The sequence below is a fragment of the Salvelinus fontinalis genome, chromosome 13 (assembly GCF_029448725.1).
Source record: "Salvelinus fontinalis isolate EN_2023a chromosome 13, ASM2944872v1, whole genome shotgun sequence".
Classification (NCBI taxonomy): domain Eukaryota; kingdom Metazoa; phylum Chordata; class Actinopteri; order Salmoniformes; family Salmonidae; genus Salvelinus; species Salvelinus fontinalis.
The window spans coordinates 52,585,540-52,602,568 of NC_074677.1; the positions used below are offsets into that span (position 1 = coordinate 52,585,540).

At 43.2% G+C, this 17,029-nt stretch overlaps 2 protein-coding genes and 1 pseudogene across 4 annotated transcripts in view; 2 read left to right on the forward strand and 1 right to left on the reverse strand.

Annotated features, from left to right (window-relative positions):
* Positions 1 to 1,024, forward strand: part of LOC129868982 (ryanodine receptor 1-like) — a 69,385-nt gene extending 68,361 nt beyond the window's left edge. For all 3 annotated transcript variants that reach the window (XM_055943389.1, XM_055943390.1, XM_055943391.1), the window contains one exon: positions 73 to 1,024. In XM_055943389.1, the coding sequence (XP_055799364.1) occupies positions 73 to 168 (96 nt within the window). In that variant the 3' untranslated portion in view covers positions 169 to 1,024. The remainder of the gene's footprint in view (positions 1 to 72) is intronic.
* Positions 1,001 to 9,352, reverse strand: LOC129868983 (tyrosine-protein kinase receptor UFO-like). The gene is made up of 18 exons (XM_055943392.1): positions 8,940 to 9,352; positions 8,376 to 8,583; positions 8,178 to 8,278; positions 7,914 to 8,096; positions 7,687 to 7,767; positions 7,279 to 7,590; positions 5,432 to 5,571; positions 5,185 to 5,329; positions 4,894 to 5,023; positions 4,696 to 4,790; positions 4,011 to 4,106; positions 3,787 to 3,864; positions 3,595 to 3,687; positions 3,338 to 3,459; positions 3,074 to 3,183; positions 2,227 to 2,386; positions 1,945 to 2,081; positions 1,001 to 1,799 (listed from the first exon to the last, which is right to left on the reverse strand). Exons 1-18 carry the CDS (start codon positions 9,007 to 9,009, stop codon positions 1,334 to 1,336), a joined length of 2,727 nt encoding a protein of 908 aa, XP_055799367.1. The 5' UTR covers positions 9,010 to 9,352; the 3' UTR covers positions 1,001 to 1,333.
* A 4,480-nt stretch (positions 9,353 to 13,832) lies between these two features.
* LOC129868984 (B9 domain-containing protein 2-like) lies at positions 13,833 to 17,028 on the forward strand (annotated as a pseudogene).
* Position 17,029: the final 1 nt, after the last annotated feature.

Below are 17,029 nucleotides of genomic sequence, written 5' to 3' on the forward strand. Positions count from 1 at the left end.
GTAGTCCTTCATTTCAATTGGCTGTCTCTTATTTTCTCCCTCTGTCCTGGTTCCTCCTCTCATCTGTTCCAGGAGTCATATGTGTGGAAGATGTACCAGGAGCGAGCGTGGGACTTCTTCCCTGCTGGGGACTGTTTCAGGAAGCAATATGAGGATCAGCTTGCATAACCATACTACTACATTTAGTAGGTTTAATAACATAGCAAACCATACTGAAATAGCTGTACTATACTGTATGGAAGAGAGTTGGGCCCAAACACATGCAAACTAAATAACTGCGTTTAGAAGTGTTTGTAGCAATGTCAAGTTGAAACATTCAGTGACAGTAATTCTTGAAAGGTCATTGTGCGAGTGAATGTGGGAAAATGCTCCCGTTTGCCAACACACACAAATATTCTCAATAATTAAGTGCATTATGCATGTACATTTTGTAAAACTTCAGTGCCTAAACTATTGGAACAAACTTTATTAGTCGCATGCTACAGCAGCATCTTGATACTGTACCAAAACGGTCATTATTGGTATAGTACTTTGATACCCGGCTATCTCCTCCTACTCATAAAGCAAGAGATACCGGTACCAGATATACTGTAAACACAACAGGAGTATAGTTGATGATACTATTTACACAGCAGTCTCTTAGATAATATTTGACCAGCCCACTGGAAAAGCGCTATGACCACTACATACAGTACTGCATTGACTTTAAATGCTCTTCAACTGACAAGGTTTTTCCTGAAATGTTCTTTGTATCTGTTTTAATTATCACTATTTCTCTCAACAGAACCGACGATGGTTCATGTGTTGTTGACGTAGTAACTAGGGTTTGTGTATTTATTTGTTTTTAATTTATTGAATGTATTTTAAGCCTGGCTAGTCTGAATGCCAGGAATGCATTATTGTATCCAGTACATTGTTTAGTTTGAGGGAACTCGCTACTTTGTTTTCTTAAAACAAAAAAATACTGGTTTATTAATGGGTTTGTTCATTGGTTTATTAAATAAAAGGCTTTGATGCACTTACAGTTTGATGTAGTTTCCTTTTCAGGAAAGGATTATACCAATTTATTACACAGTCCGTGCCAACGCATTAGTTGATTTGGTTTCTTAATATTCATATTGGGAAGATAAATATTTATTTAGCATGTGGTTGGTGGCTGCACATTAGTGACAATTGACTACAGTATGTACACAACTGTTGAACCGTCCGTAACACAACTAATCCTTGATTTGTTTTGATCTTGTTCATTTGACTCCCGTATTGTAGTGAACTTGTCTACTTTCTTCAGTATTTCTTCACAACTACTGGAAGTCCCTCTGTGTGCCTTTAAACCTCACTTCCTGAAGACCCTCCGGTCCCATCCTTCTCCTTCCCTGTTGTCCTGCCCATCCAGCAGGAGAGAGGAGGTGGCGGAGGAGGAGCAGGAGGCCTGGAGCTGCAGGGTGGGGCTCGGCGAGGAGGCCATCCAGCTCAGGCTGTCAATAGAGTCATTGAGATAGGGCTGGGCCTCGCGCTGAGGGCAGAGTACATAGCGATCAGCATGATGATGATGCACCTGGACGGTTTCCAGAGGGTCCATGTTCTTCTGGTAGGACGGGTGAGGCAGTCCAAAAGGCTCCCAGCCCCCCACGGCCCCCGACAGGGAGCCCAAGGGCTCCTCCATGTTGACGTAGAGCAGGTCATCGGCCTCCTCCTGCTCGGGCATCTCCTCCAGGGCTTTCTCCAGGTCACAGCGCAGAGAGGGGAACCCCGGGCGGTCCTTAGGACTCAGTAGCCAGCAGGAGAACATCAGGGAGTAGCTACAGTATAGAGGACATACAAAATTCCCCAAAATCCAGATACTCCAGGAAAGGTACATTGGTTGCCTCTACTATACACCACTAAATAATGATAAGTCATACTACTCAATGATTCATGTGTACAGATCCAGAAACAGGCACTCACATGGTGTCCAGGCAGCTAGGGGGCTGTTTGAGGCGGTTACCCTGTCTAAGGTAGTCGTAGATCTCACTGTTTTCCACTCCAGGGTAGGGCGTCTGCCCCCGAGTGGCTATCTCCCACATAGTCACGCCAAACGACCACTTCGAGAGAGGGAAATAAGCAGCGTCACAAAAATAATGTACTTGTATTTACTCTTTGCTATGAATTCTGCTGCAGGATGTTAAAACCCAAATACAGTAGGAGACATGGGTCACAATGTAGCTGGACAAAGTTAGGATAGCTCACCACATCACTCTTGGTGGTGTACACTCGGTCTGCCAGGCTCTCGATGGCGATCCATTTTACTGGCATCTTTGAAATGCGTCCTTGTCTATAGTAGTCCCCGTTATAGATCTTCTTAGATAGGCCAAAATCAGCCACACACACAGTCATATTCTCGTTCAGCCTGCAGGACAGATATACACTGAGTGTACAAAACATTAAGGACACCTGCTCTTTCCGTGAGAGACTGACCAGGTGAATCCAAGTGAAAGCGATGATCCTTTACTCTTGTTAAATCTACTTGAATCAGTGTAGATGATTTAAGCCTTGAGGCAATTGAGACACGGATTGTGTTTGTGTGCCATTAAGGGTGAATGGGCAAAACAAAAGATTGAAGTGCCTTTGAACGGGGTATGGTAGTAGGTATCTGTTGCACTGGTTTATGTCAAGAACTGCAACGCTGCTGGGTTTTTCACACTCAACAGTTTCCCATGTCTATCAAGAATGGTCCACCACCCAAAGGACATCCAACCAACTTCACACAATTGTGGGAAGTATTGGAGTCAACATGGGCCAGCATCCCTGTGTAACGCTTTTGACACCTTGTAGAGTCCATGCCCCGATGAATTTAGGCTGTTCTGAGGGGAAAAGAAGGTGGGTAGAACTCAATATTAAGAAGGTGTTCTTAATGTTTTGTACAGTGTGTATGCAGATGAGCACAAACAACATAATAGCAACAGAAAACAGTACTGTTACTCGTATCACTCAACTTGTTTCACAATCATTCTCTCAGACTATCACAGAAAAACATTGAGGAGTATGTGTGAGAAACAGGAGGACACAGACAGAACAGAGAGGTGAGAATCCCCACATGCAGTTTCGCGCTGCCAGGTCTCTATGGATGAACCTCTTGTTGCTCAGGTATTCCATTCCCCGTGCGATGTCTGTCATGAACTTCACCAACATCTGAGAAGGCAGGGACTGATGAATGGAGACACAGACGATAAGATACAGACAGGGGGTGCTATACAGCATTACAAATGGAACATGTATGAAAGGAGAATAGAGGACAACGCTACAATTTATTTGTGTAACAAAAACTTTTCCGATCTGCGTGGGAGGGAAGGGAACTGACCAGAGGACTGTCCCCAAGTCGAGAGTAGAGCAGGAAACTGTGCAGGTCCCCATGTTTCATACAAGGCAGGATGACGACAGGGGATGGGTAGCCTCCCCTCTCTACCGTCTGCAGACACACTCCTACAGGGAGGATTGGGGAAACAACAGAATGAATCTAGTCAGACCTACTTGGTAACGGACTCTTGTGAGACAAAAACGCCCGCGTCTTAATAGTAGCTCGATAAATGACAAAACAAAATCAGCCCACTCTCTCACCGAGGAGTCTCATGACGTTGGGGTGGTCAAACTCCTTCATACAAGCAGCCTCCCTGAGGAAGTCCTCCATCTCGGTGCGAGTACAGATGGAAACTACGAGAGGGAGAAGGAGAGGGTGGCTGAGGTCAAACTGACACATACTGCACCATGGGGGAGACACGTGGGGATGTCCGACACGGTCCGATCACTCACTCTTCATGGTCTTCACAGCCACTTTGAGGACAGTCTCTTCATGCACCAGAAGCCCTTCCACAACGGAGCCAAACTCCCCTGCAGATCAAGACATGGACGTGTTGTTAGTCCGGTGGGGTGGTGTAGCTGGGGATCGAAGCCTCTTAAGGCCCTGGGATGTAGTAGTTAATGACTGACTAGGTTACAGTACATAGCGCTTGATGAAGGCTTCAGTCCGAGCTCACCCTCTCCGAGGGTCTTGCCCAGGGTCAGCTTGTGTCGGTCCACCATCACATCCTGCAACTTCTGCTTCAGTTCGTCACTGATCACCAGGCTGTTCACTGCGGACAGGGTTAATACTCTCTCTTACACAGAAACAGGGATTCTTGAAACATTACATATTGGAAAATAACTTTAGCGTTAATCCTCTCCCATTGCCCTTAAACAAATGAGAAATCCCATTTTGAAAAACAATACAGAATATGAGTCCATTATTGTGAAACTGTTCTAGGCTTACAGTCTGTTTTCTCTTCCTGTTTGCCTTTTCACAACAATGTGTGTTGAAACAAAATGCTCTGGCAACAAACACATCCCAAAACTATGATTTAGAACATTTCCCATTTGTCCTGAAAGAAATGTAATAACATATTTAGACGCCTTTGTCCCCTAAGAATAATAGCAGCGTGACTCTACAAAGATTTGAACTCCATTCTCAAACTCATTTCTCTGTGCTCCCCAGCGGATTGTGTTAACAGCCAGATCATGACACCACTCTGCCCCACCACATCTGGCACAGAACAACATTGAGCAAACGGATGAAATCTGATCTTCAACATCTGGTCCTGAACTCCCATACTTCATGACACACCATTTGGTTCCAAGGCGTTTACTGGTGACTGTTTCTCTTACGTCACGGGCATGACAACTCACATGTGGCTTCATTCGACTGGTGATTGTAGGTGCGTCGGGCGCTGTATCTTACTACGAAGTCCCCACCACCGTTTCTCATAGGGTAAAATGTTTTCCTGTCGCGCAGCACACACACACACAGGTGTTTTTAACTGATCATCGAACAGTAATGACAAAAAAATAGAAGAAAGGGATACAGGGAGATCCATAGGTACATACCCAAAGCATGTCTCTCTTTGACGCAGTATGATTGCATATACCACGATGAACCCTATCAAGGCCAGACTGACAGCAATCCCCATGATCACATACCACCAATGCCAGGAAAATGCCTGATGTGGGGAGAAATCTAAAAAGGCAGGAAAGAGAGGTATGTCAGCTATTACACGAACACTAGAATATGCTCCCTTATGAATCAACCTAGAACATTTGGAATCTCCTGCTGTTTTCTCCTCTCCTTTGGCCCATCCCAACCATCCTACTGTCTCCCTCTGTTCTGTCCAGACTCACCAGACTGTTTCTGTTTCAGGGTTTGGACAGGGCTCCAGGGGCCACACCCTGCCACAGTACAGGCACTCACACTCAGGGACACACTGTCCAGGAGGCTGGAGAGCGGGATAGCTAGCTCAGAGGACTGAACTGACTCCATAACAGCCTGAAGCAGGAAAACAAAACAACGGCAAAGATGGTATGTGAGGGGGAGAGAGAGAGAATGCCTACAGTGTATGCTTACTTTGACAACTGTAACATGGGTTACCTTGGACTTGTTAGGGGTTCTGTACTCCACTCTGTACCCTAGTATCTGGCCATTCAGTCTGCCTGGTGGCTTGGTCCAGCTGACAATAACCTCTGTTCCATTAAACAGTCCACTCACATTGTCTGGTGCTGCCTCTGGTACTGTCAGATCCATGCCAAAAAAGGAATAATGTTTACAACATATCAAATGACCTGTAACACACACTACCAGACTCATGTTGTTAAAACCAGTGTGCAAAGTTCCGTGTGTAATATTTATCTTATTAAGACAACAATGTAAATAAAGGCATCTTTGTCTGTCACGTTGTGAGCCATAGCGTGGGCTGCGGCTGGAGCCTGTACTGGACCCTGCCTGGTGATGTCATCGGTGAGTGTTCCACTGCTGATCGTTTCCACATGTGGCTCCACCCCGGCCAACAAAAACACAAGCACCTTCCCCTCTCCCTCCATCTACCCGGCTCTCTCTCCCTCGCTCCCTCAGCCCGCGCCCCTCTCACTCCCCTCTACCTCTGACTCAGGAGCAGGGGAGAGAGATGTAGATGGGAGGGATAAGATACTTTTACTTTGTGGGGAGGTCAGGAATATAGCTCGCTCGCTCTCTCTCACACACACACACACACACACACACACACACACACACACACACACACACACACACACACACACACACACACACACACACACACACACACACACACACACCTTACAGGTCTGCCACGTCATGCGCGCATGTTATTTTCAGATAAATAGGAGAGACAAAAGCAAAGAGTCTAAATGGTTTGGTTACACCAAGAACTAGGAGTCATGAGTTATCTACCGCATGCAACAACAAAAAAGTGTTTGAAATGAATCAATTTTGACGGTGACTTCTTTTTTGCTTCACACGGTCAGCATCGTTTAGCTACTGGAATCAAATGAATCCAAACACGCATTCTCCCAGCACAAGAAGGGTGTTTTCTTTTAAGCCTGACATCTGGTAACTGATTTGATAGAATGAGGACTTTTTTTTCCATGAGGAAAATTCTTTATTGGTCAGTTGATGGTGGGTTGATGTGCACTACGCCACTGTGAAATTGGCTGTTTCCCCCTTTCCCCTTCTCTCCGAAAGTCTCTCTTTCTATTTCCCTTCTACACAAACATGTCTACATTACAGACTGCGGAAAGCATGAGTTGGCATGGAAAAACCGCTTCTCCACCGGCCATAATTCAAACACACACTGCGGCATTATATGGACACAGCAGGATTGAGCCACCTCTGCCAAACCATGAATAGAGAATGTTTCATCTGTTTCCCTCCTGCCCTCAGTACCTCCTCCTTCGCTCAAGCAACTTTCTCAATATAGAAGTTTATATTTTAAAACACTGAGGATGTTCTTACTGACAAATGTGACTGTCTGTTGCCAGCTCAGAGGAATAGCACTGAAAATCTTGATTTAACGTCAGGTTCCATCCATCTGGCCCTTTTCAGATGAATATTTTGGATGAAACGCTAGACCCCTCTGCTTTTCTAAACCATAAACCTGTATCTCTTCTGTCTGTTCTACCAAAAACACTTGAGAATCCTTAACCAATTCCAAAACATTTCCCCCCTCCAGAACAATCTTTGACCCATAACCAGTCTAGTTTCACAGACACTCAACTCTCGTTGTTCCCCCTGTAAGTCACTGACCTCTGCTACATAGGTATCGCACTTTAACATTAACTTATTGTGCTCAGGATGAAATCATCTGCTAGAATACCTAAGAGTTGTAGATGTGAATACATATAACAAAATACATTATCAGTAATAGAATTGCTATAAACACTCGCTGATGGGTTGCGGGTAGAGGACTGTGGCAAACAGCTTACCTCCTTCAGATGTCCGCAGTGTTTCCCATGGTGTCCAGGGGGAAGCACCTTGACTGCTACGGCAAGCCACCCTCACGTCATAGGAGGAGTAGGGCTCCAGGTCTGGGATCAGGTGTCGGGCAGGTGGTACATTTACATTCTGATTATGGATCAGGTGATTAAGCAATGCAGTGCGGTCAGGACCAGATGGAGCTGCCTGTATAGAGCACACAGAGACAGGATACACCCCTCCAAAGCCAGGCTCCCAGGAGATCAGCAGGGACGAGATGGTAACCTCTACAGCCTGGACTTCATTTGCCTGGGAGGGAACCACTACACCAAGACAAGAGAGGTAGTCATGAATAAGACCAAACAAATCAACATAATCATAAGTCATTTACGTTGAACGCCTTTCCTGTTGGTACGGACCTGTCACTGTTCCGGAGGCTGAGGTAGCCACACCTTTACTGTTGTGGGCTTCACAGGAGAAGCTGCTTGTATGGTTGAGGCCTAACAACAGGGATGCAAGGAGGTGGTCAGTCAGAGGGAAGACTGACAGAAAAGCAAATATACAGTTACAGAATGTGGTTTCAATTTTAAGCCTGTATAATGTGCTATTTGTAAGCAAAATGTAAAAGTAAGAGAAAAGTCTTTACCTGTGATGTTGAGAGTGGAGGGAGAGTGGGATACCGGGTCTTGGAGCGTGTTGAGTGGTCCTCCATTCTGCAGCCAGATGATCCTGACAGGTTCTGGAGGCCCATGGGCCATACACTGCAGGCTGAGGCTAACATTAGCCAATACTGTCACGTCATGAGGCTCCACTGAGAAATGAGGGATTCCTGGAAAAGACGATGAACTGTGAGTAAGATACTGGAGAAAATAAAAAGACAGATTATAGAAGAGGCAGACAGAAACTCTACCTTCTAGCTGAATGACCCCTTCCTGAGACATCAAGTCCTTCCGCCCCACTGTTGCCATGCAATGGTATCTCCCAATGTCTGACAGTTTCACATGATCAATTCTGATGACAGACAGACATATTACTATCGCTGAAAAAAAGACAAGTCAGACCAAGAATGTGTGACAGAGAGAGAGAGAGAGTCATAATTGAGAATGACCTGAGTTCACTGATGGTCAGCCAACCTCCTTCAGTGACAGGCACTTGGACTTGATTGGTGTCAGCGTAATCCAGGGATTGACCGTCCCTAAACCACACCACATCCGGAGGTTCCTCTCCACCTCCATCTCCCTGGAGAGTACAGAGCACCTGCACCGGCTTACCCAGGGATGAGGTTACATTGGCTGGGCTCTTCACAAACTGAAACACTTGATTCAAAGGACACCCATTAATCTGAATGTTAAACTGACATTCAGTAAATATGGTCCCTAAATTAGATTAATGAATACCAAGTTCACTTGGGGAAGCATGAGTTAAGTTTACCATTAAATATAGTGTAAAATTGTCTTGTCAATTAAATGTAATATTAGACTAACCCTATATACCTGCCTAAAACGTTCATAAGTAAGATAAACCGTAATGAAGGAAAAGCACATACGTTTTTCAAATAATACAATTTTGAAAGTTTTTCAAATGATAAAACATACGTTATGATCATTTCTGAGAGGTAATTTCTATTGCTAAAATGTTAACAGAATCTCTGTTATCATCAATGCTGACACACCTGGCACAGGGACCACTGTACCCATCAACAGAAGAACAAATAACGGCAAACACCCTCTGCTGCCCTTCATCCTCGTTCAGGTTTGCTCTTGAAGAACAAGATTGGTCTCTACTACGACTAAAATTATGCCTCAGACAGACATCTTTACATCCTTCCTGGCAAGAAATGTGTCATCTTCTTCCTCGCACAGTATCCACGTTAGACTATTTCTTGAAGGTTTCAGACGCTTTCCAAAAAGTTATCCTTGAGAGTAGACTATGCCATTCATAGCAATTATTGAAACAGTTTTTCTTCTTCCAGGAGTCGAATTCACAATATAACCTACTACTCCTGGATATGATGTAGCCTATCCCCGAGACTGAATTTAGTTTAATAGGCAAATAGTCCGCGAGTATTAAGCATGTCTCTCACGATTGAATTACTCATAGGGAAAACTTTAGCTCTTGACTAGCTCAACTGGCCGCAAGATGGCGCTATTATTCCATTGCGAAATAATAGCGCCTTCCTGCGGCCGGTTGGGCTAGCTCTTTACATTTTTTTCCTCCATTACTCCCCCTTCTTCATTCACTTTTCTGACTTTCATGCACACTCAACCGTTGAAGAAATAGTAAATTGAGAATACTACATACTTTTAGAGAATTTATTCCGCCCCTAGCATTTATTACATACTATGAAGAAATAGTTTTTCTATTTATCTGATGTTGGAAAGTATGCTGCGTTCGTAACCAAATGGGATGTGGGAATTTACCAGTTGTGAAGTCGTAAATACCAGTTGGATGCATTCAAATGGTCTGAAGTATTTTAGAAACGCTGATTTGTTAAGGGTAAACAAGCATTATGTCAATAAAATAAATATAATTTAAGATGCAAATGTCCCTCCTGGGTAAATCCATTTGAATTCAATCACTTTTTGACAGCATCCCTTTTGATTTGAACGAAACCTTCCATACATATTGAGCCTATTGTAGAAGTGCTCAGAAAGTGACTTTTTGGACCTGAATGCCAAATCATTCAGGAGATAAAGGTGCTGAAAGTTGACCCATTTTGTATACCCCACCATACCATGAGACATCCATGTCTTCATCCCTGGAAAATATAAACGGTTGAGATTGATATCATTTAAAAGCTTACAAACAGGGTTGTCAAACGATTTAATAACTTGTTGAATTTTTTTTTCATTTTTAACCTTAAACGTCAATTATCTAAAAACCTGTAAACTCCAATTGTTTTCATATTCACATATATTGTAGCTTAGCCCCTATTGTCATCTGAGTTTTTTGTGTTGTGTTGCCATTGGTTGACAACATTCTCTTGAATACATTTTTAGGCTGATAAATTCACTAAAATGGGAGAAATTAAATGTCAACTTTCGAATGGCACCACAAAAATGGTTGTTGGAGGTTCACACATCAGAGAATGTTGACTTGGATGGGAATATTTGTTGTTTTAAATTATACTGTCAATCCTCCATATTGAAATCATAGAAATATAGACAATAATAGACATGACCATTTAAGTTTATATTAGACTGTGGGAGGACCATCTTTGTGGCAGTAATTAGAAGTAACAATTTCAATTCAATTGAAATGTCAATTGTGTACCAGTTAAATTGCAGTGGCCTGAAGGGATATGTCCATTCTATGAATTATATTTTTATGACTAAAATGACACCCATACTGTAATCAAGAGCATGATGTGTCTCAACCGATGGCAGGCACAACACAAAAAAAATATGAGTTAAAGCGTTTTTAGATAATTTACGTTAAAGGTTAAAAAAACAAAAAAATTAAAAAACATTTTCTTTAAAGAAATGATAAAATAGTTTGAGAAGACTGTTTGCTAGCTTTTCATTAAATAATATCAAACGCAACCGTTGATCTTTTCCAGTGATGAAGGCATGAATGTGTTATCATATGTTGTGGTAGGGTGAATTTGGAAATGGTGGGACATCATATAAACTGGGACAGTTTAATCCTGCCGTGTTTATTTCTTGGTCTGACAAGAGAAAATCGAAACTATTGTTACTAAACCCTTGCAGAGAATCCACACGATCAAAAATCCATCACTTCATTGGTGTGACATCACAGAGGGGGGCACAGCAGGCTTCAAACACGAAGCGCAAGGTAAGGCTTTTTTTCTCTTTTGATGTTAAGGTTCTAAAACTGTCCAAAATAATGCACTGTGCATACTATGTACTGGGGCATCAAAATATATAGAAAGTTGCCAATATTATGTTTCAATTTTGTAATTGTCATTTTTTTTGTTTACCAACCATAGCTAGCTAAAGTAGGACAGTATGGAGTAGAACAAGTGATATCTTTGGAGTAGATAAAGTGACAGTATGGAGTAGATAAAGATCAAGCATAATACACTTTTCCAATGGAGAAAAGAGATCCAGTTTTTATTAGAGACCCCATGTACTTCGGTTAGGCAGGGCTCTGGTTCTTGTAGTACTGTTATTTGAGTTCTTCAGACATCTATCCAACATATTATCCCAACACGTGATACATTTCTGAAATCCTCAGAAGTTTCCTAATCACACAAAAGTTTATTGAATTGTCATTGGGGTACAATTAGGACTATAATAATGGTGTCCCAGTTTAGCTAACCTGCTGTCCCAGTCTACCAAATGCGAATATGAAATATAGTCTTGCCTCAGTATACACAAATGGGTGTGTCATGCCTCCTGTAAATATGATATCAAAATGTTATTTTTTTTTAAATTAGAAAACATCTTGATTTCAGAAATGTATCATGTACTGGGTTAATATGTTAAATAGATGTCTAAAGAGGGTACAGAAGACGGAAATGCAAAGTGTCCCACTTATTCGTAATTCACCCTATGCAAAATGGGTCAACTTTGAGCCCCTTTTATTTCCTAAATGTTTTGGTATTCCGGTACAAAAAGTAACTTTCTGACCACTTCTTCCATGGGCAAACATGTATGGGAAAGTTTTGTTTAAATCAAAAGGGATGCTGTCAAAAAGTGATTGAATTCGAGTGGAATTTCCCTCATAACTAGCCAGTTTGTTTCTAACATGTGGAAATGGGCATTGTTCGACAATGCAGCCGACAGTGAAGGCGACTGCTGGCTGACTGATCTACAATGCCGCGTTAAAAACAACTGGGAACTTGGAAATCTCTGACTTCCGACTTCGGTGCGTTCAACACAACATGGGAACTACGATAAAACACGAGCTCCGACTGGGAAAAATCGTTTTGAACGGTCATCCAACTCAGAATTCCAAGTCTGGAACTGGACCTGAAGATCCCTGACGAGTTCCCAGTTGTCTTGAAAGGACCATAAACTCAACTCCACGTCATACGATGGAGTTCAGCGGTGACGAGTGTGGGCGGACTACACCCCTGACTACATCGAGTCCCTATCTGTCGATAGTACAAATTTTCATTCTTTAATGCTTTCTTTGTACATATGTTTGTCCTGTGTAAATGCAAGCTTTTCTTTGGGTGCTGAAAGCCAAAGTTTTTGATAAAAGTAGAGTTTTATGCGATGTGTAGTGGTGTAGATTGCAATTAAGGATGTGTATGACAGATGTTCTCTCTACCATCCCCCACAGGCATGCAATCTCCCCACATGAAGAGGAACAAAGGGACAAATAGTCCAGTGGACTGTCTGCACCTTGGCACCAGCCATGATGCCCGGGCAATGAGGGCTGTGTATTTACTGATGAGAGGGGCTGCTGCTTCCTCTGCCATGGCTTACCTGGGTGCATGCTCTGCTAACTCTGATGCAAGGCCTCCTGACCTGCCGCCCACCACAGACTTCTCTGACCTGGGCTCAGCAGGGGTGTACCACTCCTGCAACCAGACTGTTGACTCTCCTCACTTCCACAACTTTGGCTTTAAAGGGGGCTGACTCTGACTTTGATGTCTTTGACTCTGGGGGACATTCATTCTAGTGTGGAAATGATGACATCTACTGCCAAGACTTTCAATCCTCCTGTCCATCCTTAATAGAACCTCACAGTGGAGGTGTCATAATACCCATAAAACTTTGTGGTCAAACAGGGAAATGGTTCCAATCGCTTTTACACCATTTTTCCCACAGGGAATTTTAGAAACACTTAAAATAAGGGCTGTGTTTTGTGTAGGCTTACCATGGCATGACGTTTTGATAACCATGTAAATCTCTCTCGGACAAGGTGACTTCTAAAATCCCCTATGGGAAAAATGATTGGAACCATTTCCTTGTTTGACCGCTAGGTTTTATGGGTATTATGACTCATACTGTGGTACTCTATGAAAATACAAGGGCAATTGCCTCTTATTGTTAGCCCATTTGTAAGTGATATGTGGTGATAAAAAAAACATTGAAGCTCTATTTTCTTATTTTTTATCCTTGTTTGTTTTCAACCTGTCTATCCATTCTCTGGCTGTGGATAGAGCATGGCTTTCTTGATACTGTTTTTAATGATGTAATGTAAGCATACCTTCTCTTTTCAACTATTTGTTTTTAGTTTACTTATATGTTGCTTAATTAAATACCAGGGTCCAATGGAAAAGTGTTTCATTGTCTCTTATCCCCATAGCGAGCAATATGCTGCCTTGTGTACCCTAGTTAGTACACAGTAATGCATCATCACAAACATTTGATTGATATAAATGTACACAGCCGGCTATACTGTTGCGCATCTTTGTCTACAGAAAACAGTCTTCAATTGCAATAAGGCAGTTCACAATTTCCCTAGTTTTCTACAAGGTCATCCAAGCAAGAAGTACAACTATAAGAGCATTAGGTAAACACCAATTATTGATTTAAAAAATAAAGTTTATAAAGACAAATTCCCCCTCTTGACATAAATATTTGATTCCCTTGTGGAAGGAAGGGAACACAGCGGTCAAAACCTTTTGCCGATTTCTCTCAACGTCAGCTTCCGTAGTTTCTTGTTTGGTTGCCAAGGAAATGAGGATCATGGTGGCATTTAGCATTTTCATCTGATTGAATCCAAGCGGTAGCTGTGTTTTTGACATTATTGTTTTTGTTTTACTGACTATGTTTTGTATAAAGTGATGTATTAAAACGTTCATCAAATGTTCTAGTTTGCTAACTAACTAACAACCATATTTCAGGCCAGCTATGTTGACGAATTTATAATTTTAACCTACGACTACGAGGCTAGCTAGCTAACGTTAGCCAGATAGCTAACTAGCTAGCTAATCCCAGCTAGCCACTGACACTGTAAACAGATGTTCAATTCAGCGTTATTACGTGCTTTACCTGCAGGCAGAGGAGCTACACATATACCGGTAATGGTAGAGCTGCACATTATCGGTCAGATCGTTGGGGCAAGCGGCTTCTCCCAGAGCAGTCTCTTCTGCAAGTGGGGAATTCATACAGGTGTCTTGTTGTATTCATATTATTTTATTGAGCATTTTACTTCACCTCATCCGTTTTGATTGTGATACTCAGTTTCCAACCACACGTCTATTTCGTTATGTAAGGGGGTGCATGGCGACTTCTCTCTGGCTTGAAGGAGGGGCAGACCCAAGTGGATTTGCCTCAGACGGGACATGGCATCCTGGAGTCATCCCATTGATCTGCACTACACCACTAAAGGACTGCAAAGTAGTTAGCTAGCTTCCTGACAATTTTTAAGTAGCAGTTCATGACAGACGTCAATTAAAAGCTACATAACTTACATACCTACATCTACCAAGCCTAGCTTTCAGGTTAATAATAACAGGGTAAGACTGGAAAATTGTCAGACTCTAGCCACCCAAGCCATAGACTGTTCACTCTGCTACTGCACGGCAAGCAGTACCGGAGTGCCAAGTCTGGGACCAAAAGGCACCTGAATAGCTTCTACCCCCAATTCATAACACTGCTGAACAGTTGATCAAATGGCTACCCGGACTATTTGCATTTACCTTTTTTTGCACGGACTCTATGCGTGGACACTCACTGGACTCTACCCACACACATACACTGACATTCCAACATATGCACACACGTTACACACACACATGCATATAGACGCCTCACACACACACTTTCACACTCTCCACATATGCTGCTGCTCTGTTTATTTTCTATCCTGATTGCCTTGTCACTTTTACCCCTACCTACATGTTTATATTACCTCAACTACCTCGTACCCCTGCACATTGACTCAGAACCGGTACATGTATGTGGCCTCGCTGTTGTTATTTATTATGATTGTTATTCATTGTGTTACTATTTTCATTTGCTTAATTTTCTTACTTTTTAATTCTGCATTGTTGGGCTCATATGTAAGCATTTCACAGTAACGTCTACACCTGTTGTAATTGGCACGTGACAAATAAAATGTTACTTTATTTGACTTCTCTTCCCCATTAGGCTGGCCCAAGCTTCACCTGCAGGTTGGGCACCAGGATGCATTTGGGCGCTGTCAGGTGTATGGGTATGGATATTGCCATGTGCCCTCCAGCCCAGGGCACCACCATGTATGCTGTGTGACCTGGAGACCACTGGGATCCTGGCAAGAGCAGATAGCTAAAACCTTTGTGGGTGGAGGTCCCCAGCTGCGCTCCCCAGACATCATATACAGTGGGGCAGACAGATATAGGCTGCACACAGTGGCTATGGGCACTGTAGAGCTGGAGCTAGGCATCATCATGCGACACTTTGACAGATATGGTGTAGAGAGCTGAAATGTTGAGAGATGGGACAGAGCAAAGGGTGAATGGAGAGAGGCCTGAATGGAGCACTGTATTGTTAGTGAGTGTGGATTTTGACCATATCTACAATGGGTACATAAGACTGAGCAGGTCAGATTAGATATTTTGCCTTGTGAGATGTGTTGATGTTGCATACATACACTATAGATACAAAAGAATGTGGACACCAATTCAAATGAGTGGATTTGGCTATTTCAGCCACACTATTGCTGATAGGTGTATAAAATCAAGCACACTGCCATGTAATCTCCATTGGAAAATATTGGCAGTAGAATGGCCTTACTGAAGAGTTCAGTGACTTTCAACATGGCACGGTCTTAGGATGCCATATTTCCAACAAGTCAGTTTGTCAAATTACTGCCCTGCTAGAGCTGACCCGGTCAACTGTAAGTGATGTTATTGTGAAGTGGAAATATCTAGGAGCAATAACGGCTCAGCCGTGAAGTGGTAGGCACACAAGCTCACAGAACGGGGCTGCCGAGTGCTGAAGCGTGTAGCGTGTAAAAATCGCCTGTCCTCGGTTGCAACACTCAATACCAAGTTCCAAACTGCCTCTGGAAGCAACGTCAGCACAATAACTGTTTGTCAGGAGCTTCATGAAATGGGTTTCCATGGCCAAGCAGCTGCACACAAGCCTAAGATCACCATGCGCAATGCCAAGCGTTGGCTGGAGTGGTGTAAAGCTCGCCGCAGTTGAACTCTGGAACAGTGGAAACGTGTTCTCTGGAGTGATGAATCACGCTTCACATTCTGGCAGTCCGACGAACAAATCTGGGTTTGTCGGATGCTAGGAGAACGCTACCTGCCCTAATGCATAGTGCTAACTCTAAAGTTTGGTGGAAGAGGAATAATGGTCTGGGGCTGTTTTTCATGGTTCAGGCTAGGCACCTTAGTTCCAGTGAAGGGAAATCTTAAAGCTACAGCATACAATGACATTCTAGATGATTCTGTGCTTCCAAATTTGTGGTAGGCCTTTTCCTGTTTCAGCATGACAATGCCGCATGCACAAAGCAAGGTCCATACAGAAATGGTTTGCTGAGATCGGTGTGGAAGAACTTGACTGGCCTGCACAGAGCCCTGACCTCAGCCCCATTGAACACTTTTGGAATGAATTGGAACGCCGACTGCGAGCCAGGCCTGATCGCCCAACATCAGTGCCCGACCTTACTAATGCTCTTGTGGCAGAATGGAAGCATGTCCCTGCAGCAATGTTCCGACATGTAGTGGAAAGCCTTCCCAGAAGAGCGGAGGCTGATAAAGCAGCAAAGGGGGGACCAACTCCATATTAATAGCCATGATTTTGGAATGAGATGTTCGAGCAGGTGTCCACGTCATTTTGGTCATGTATGTGTCTGCTGAGAAGACCCCAACATGCAAATGTGTGTCTTTCCCCTCTTTCTCCACAAAGG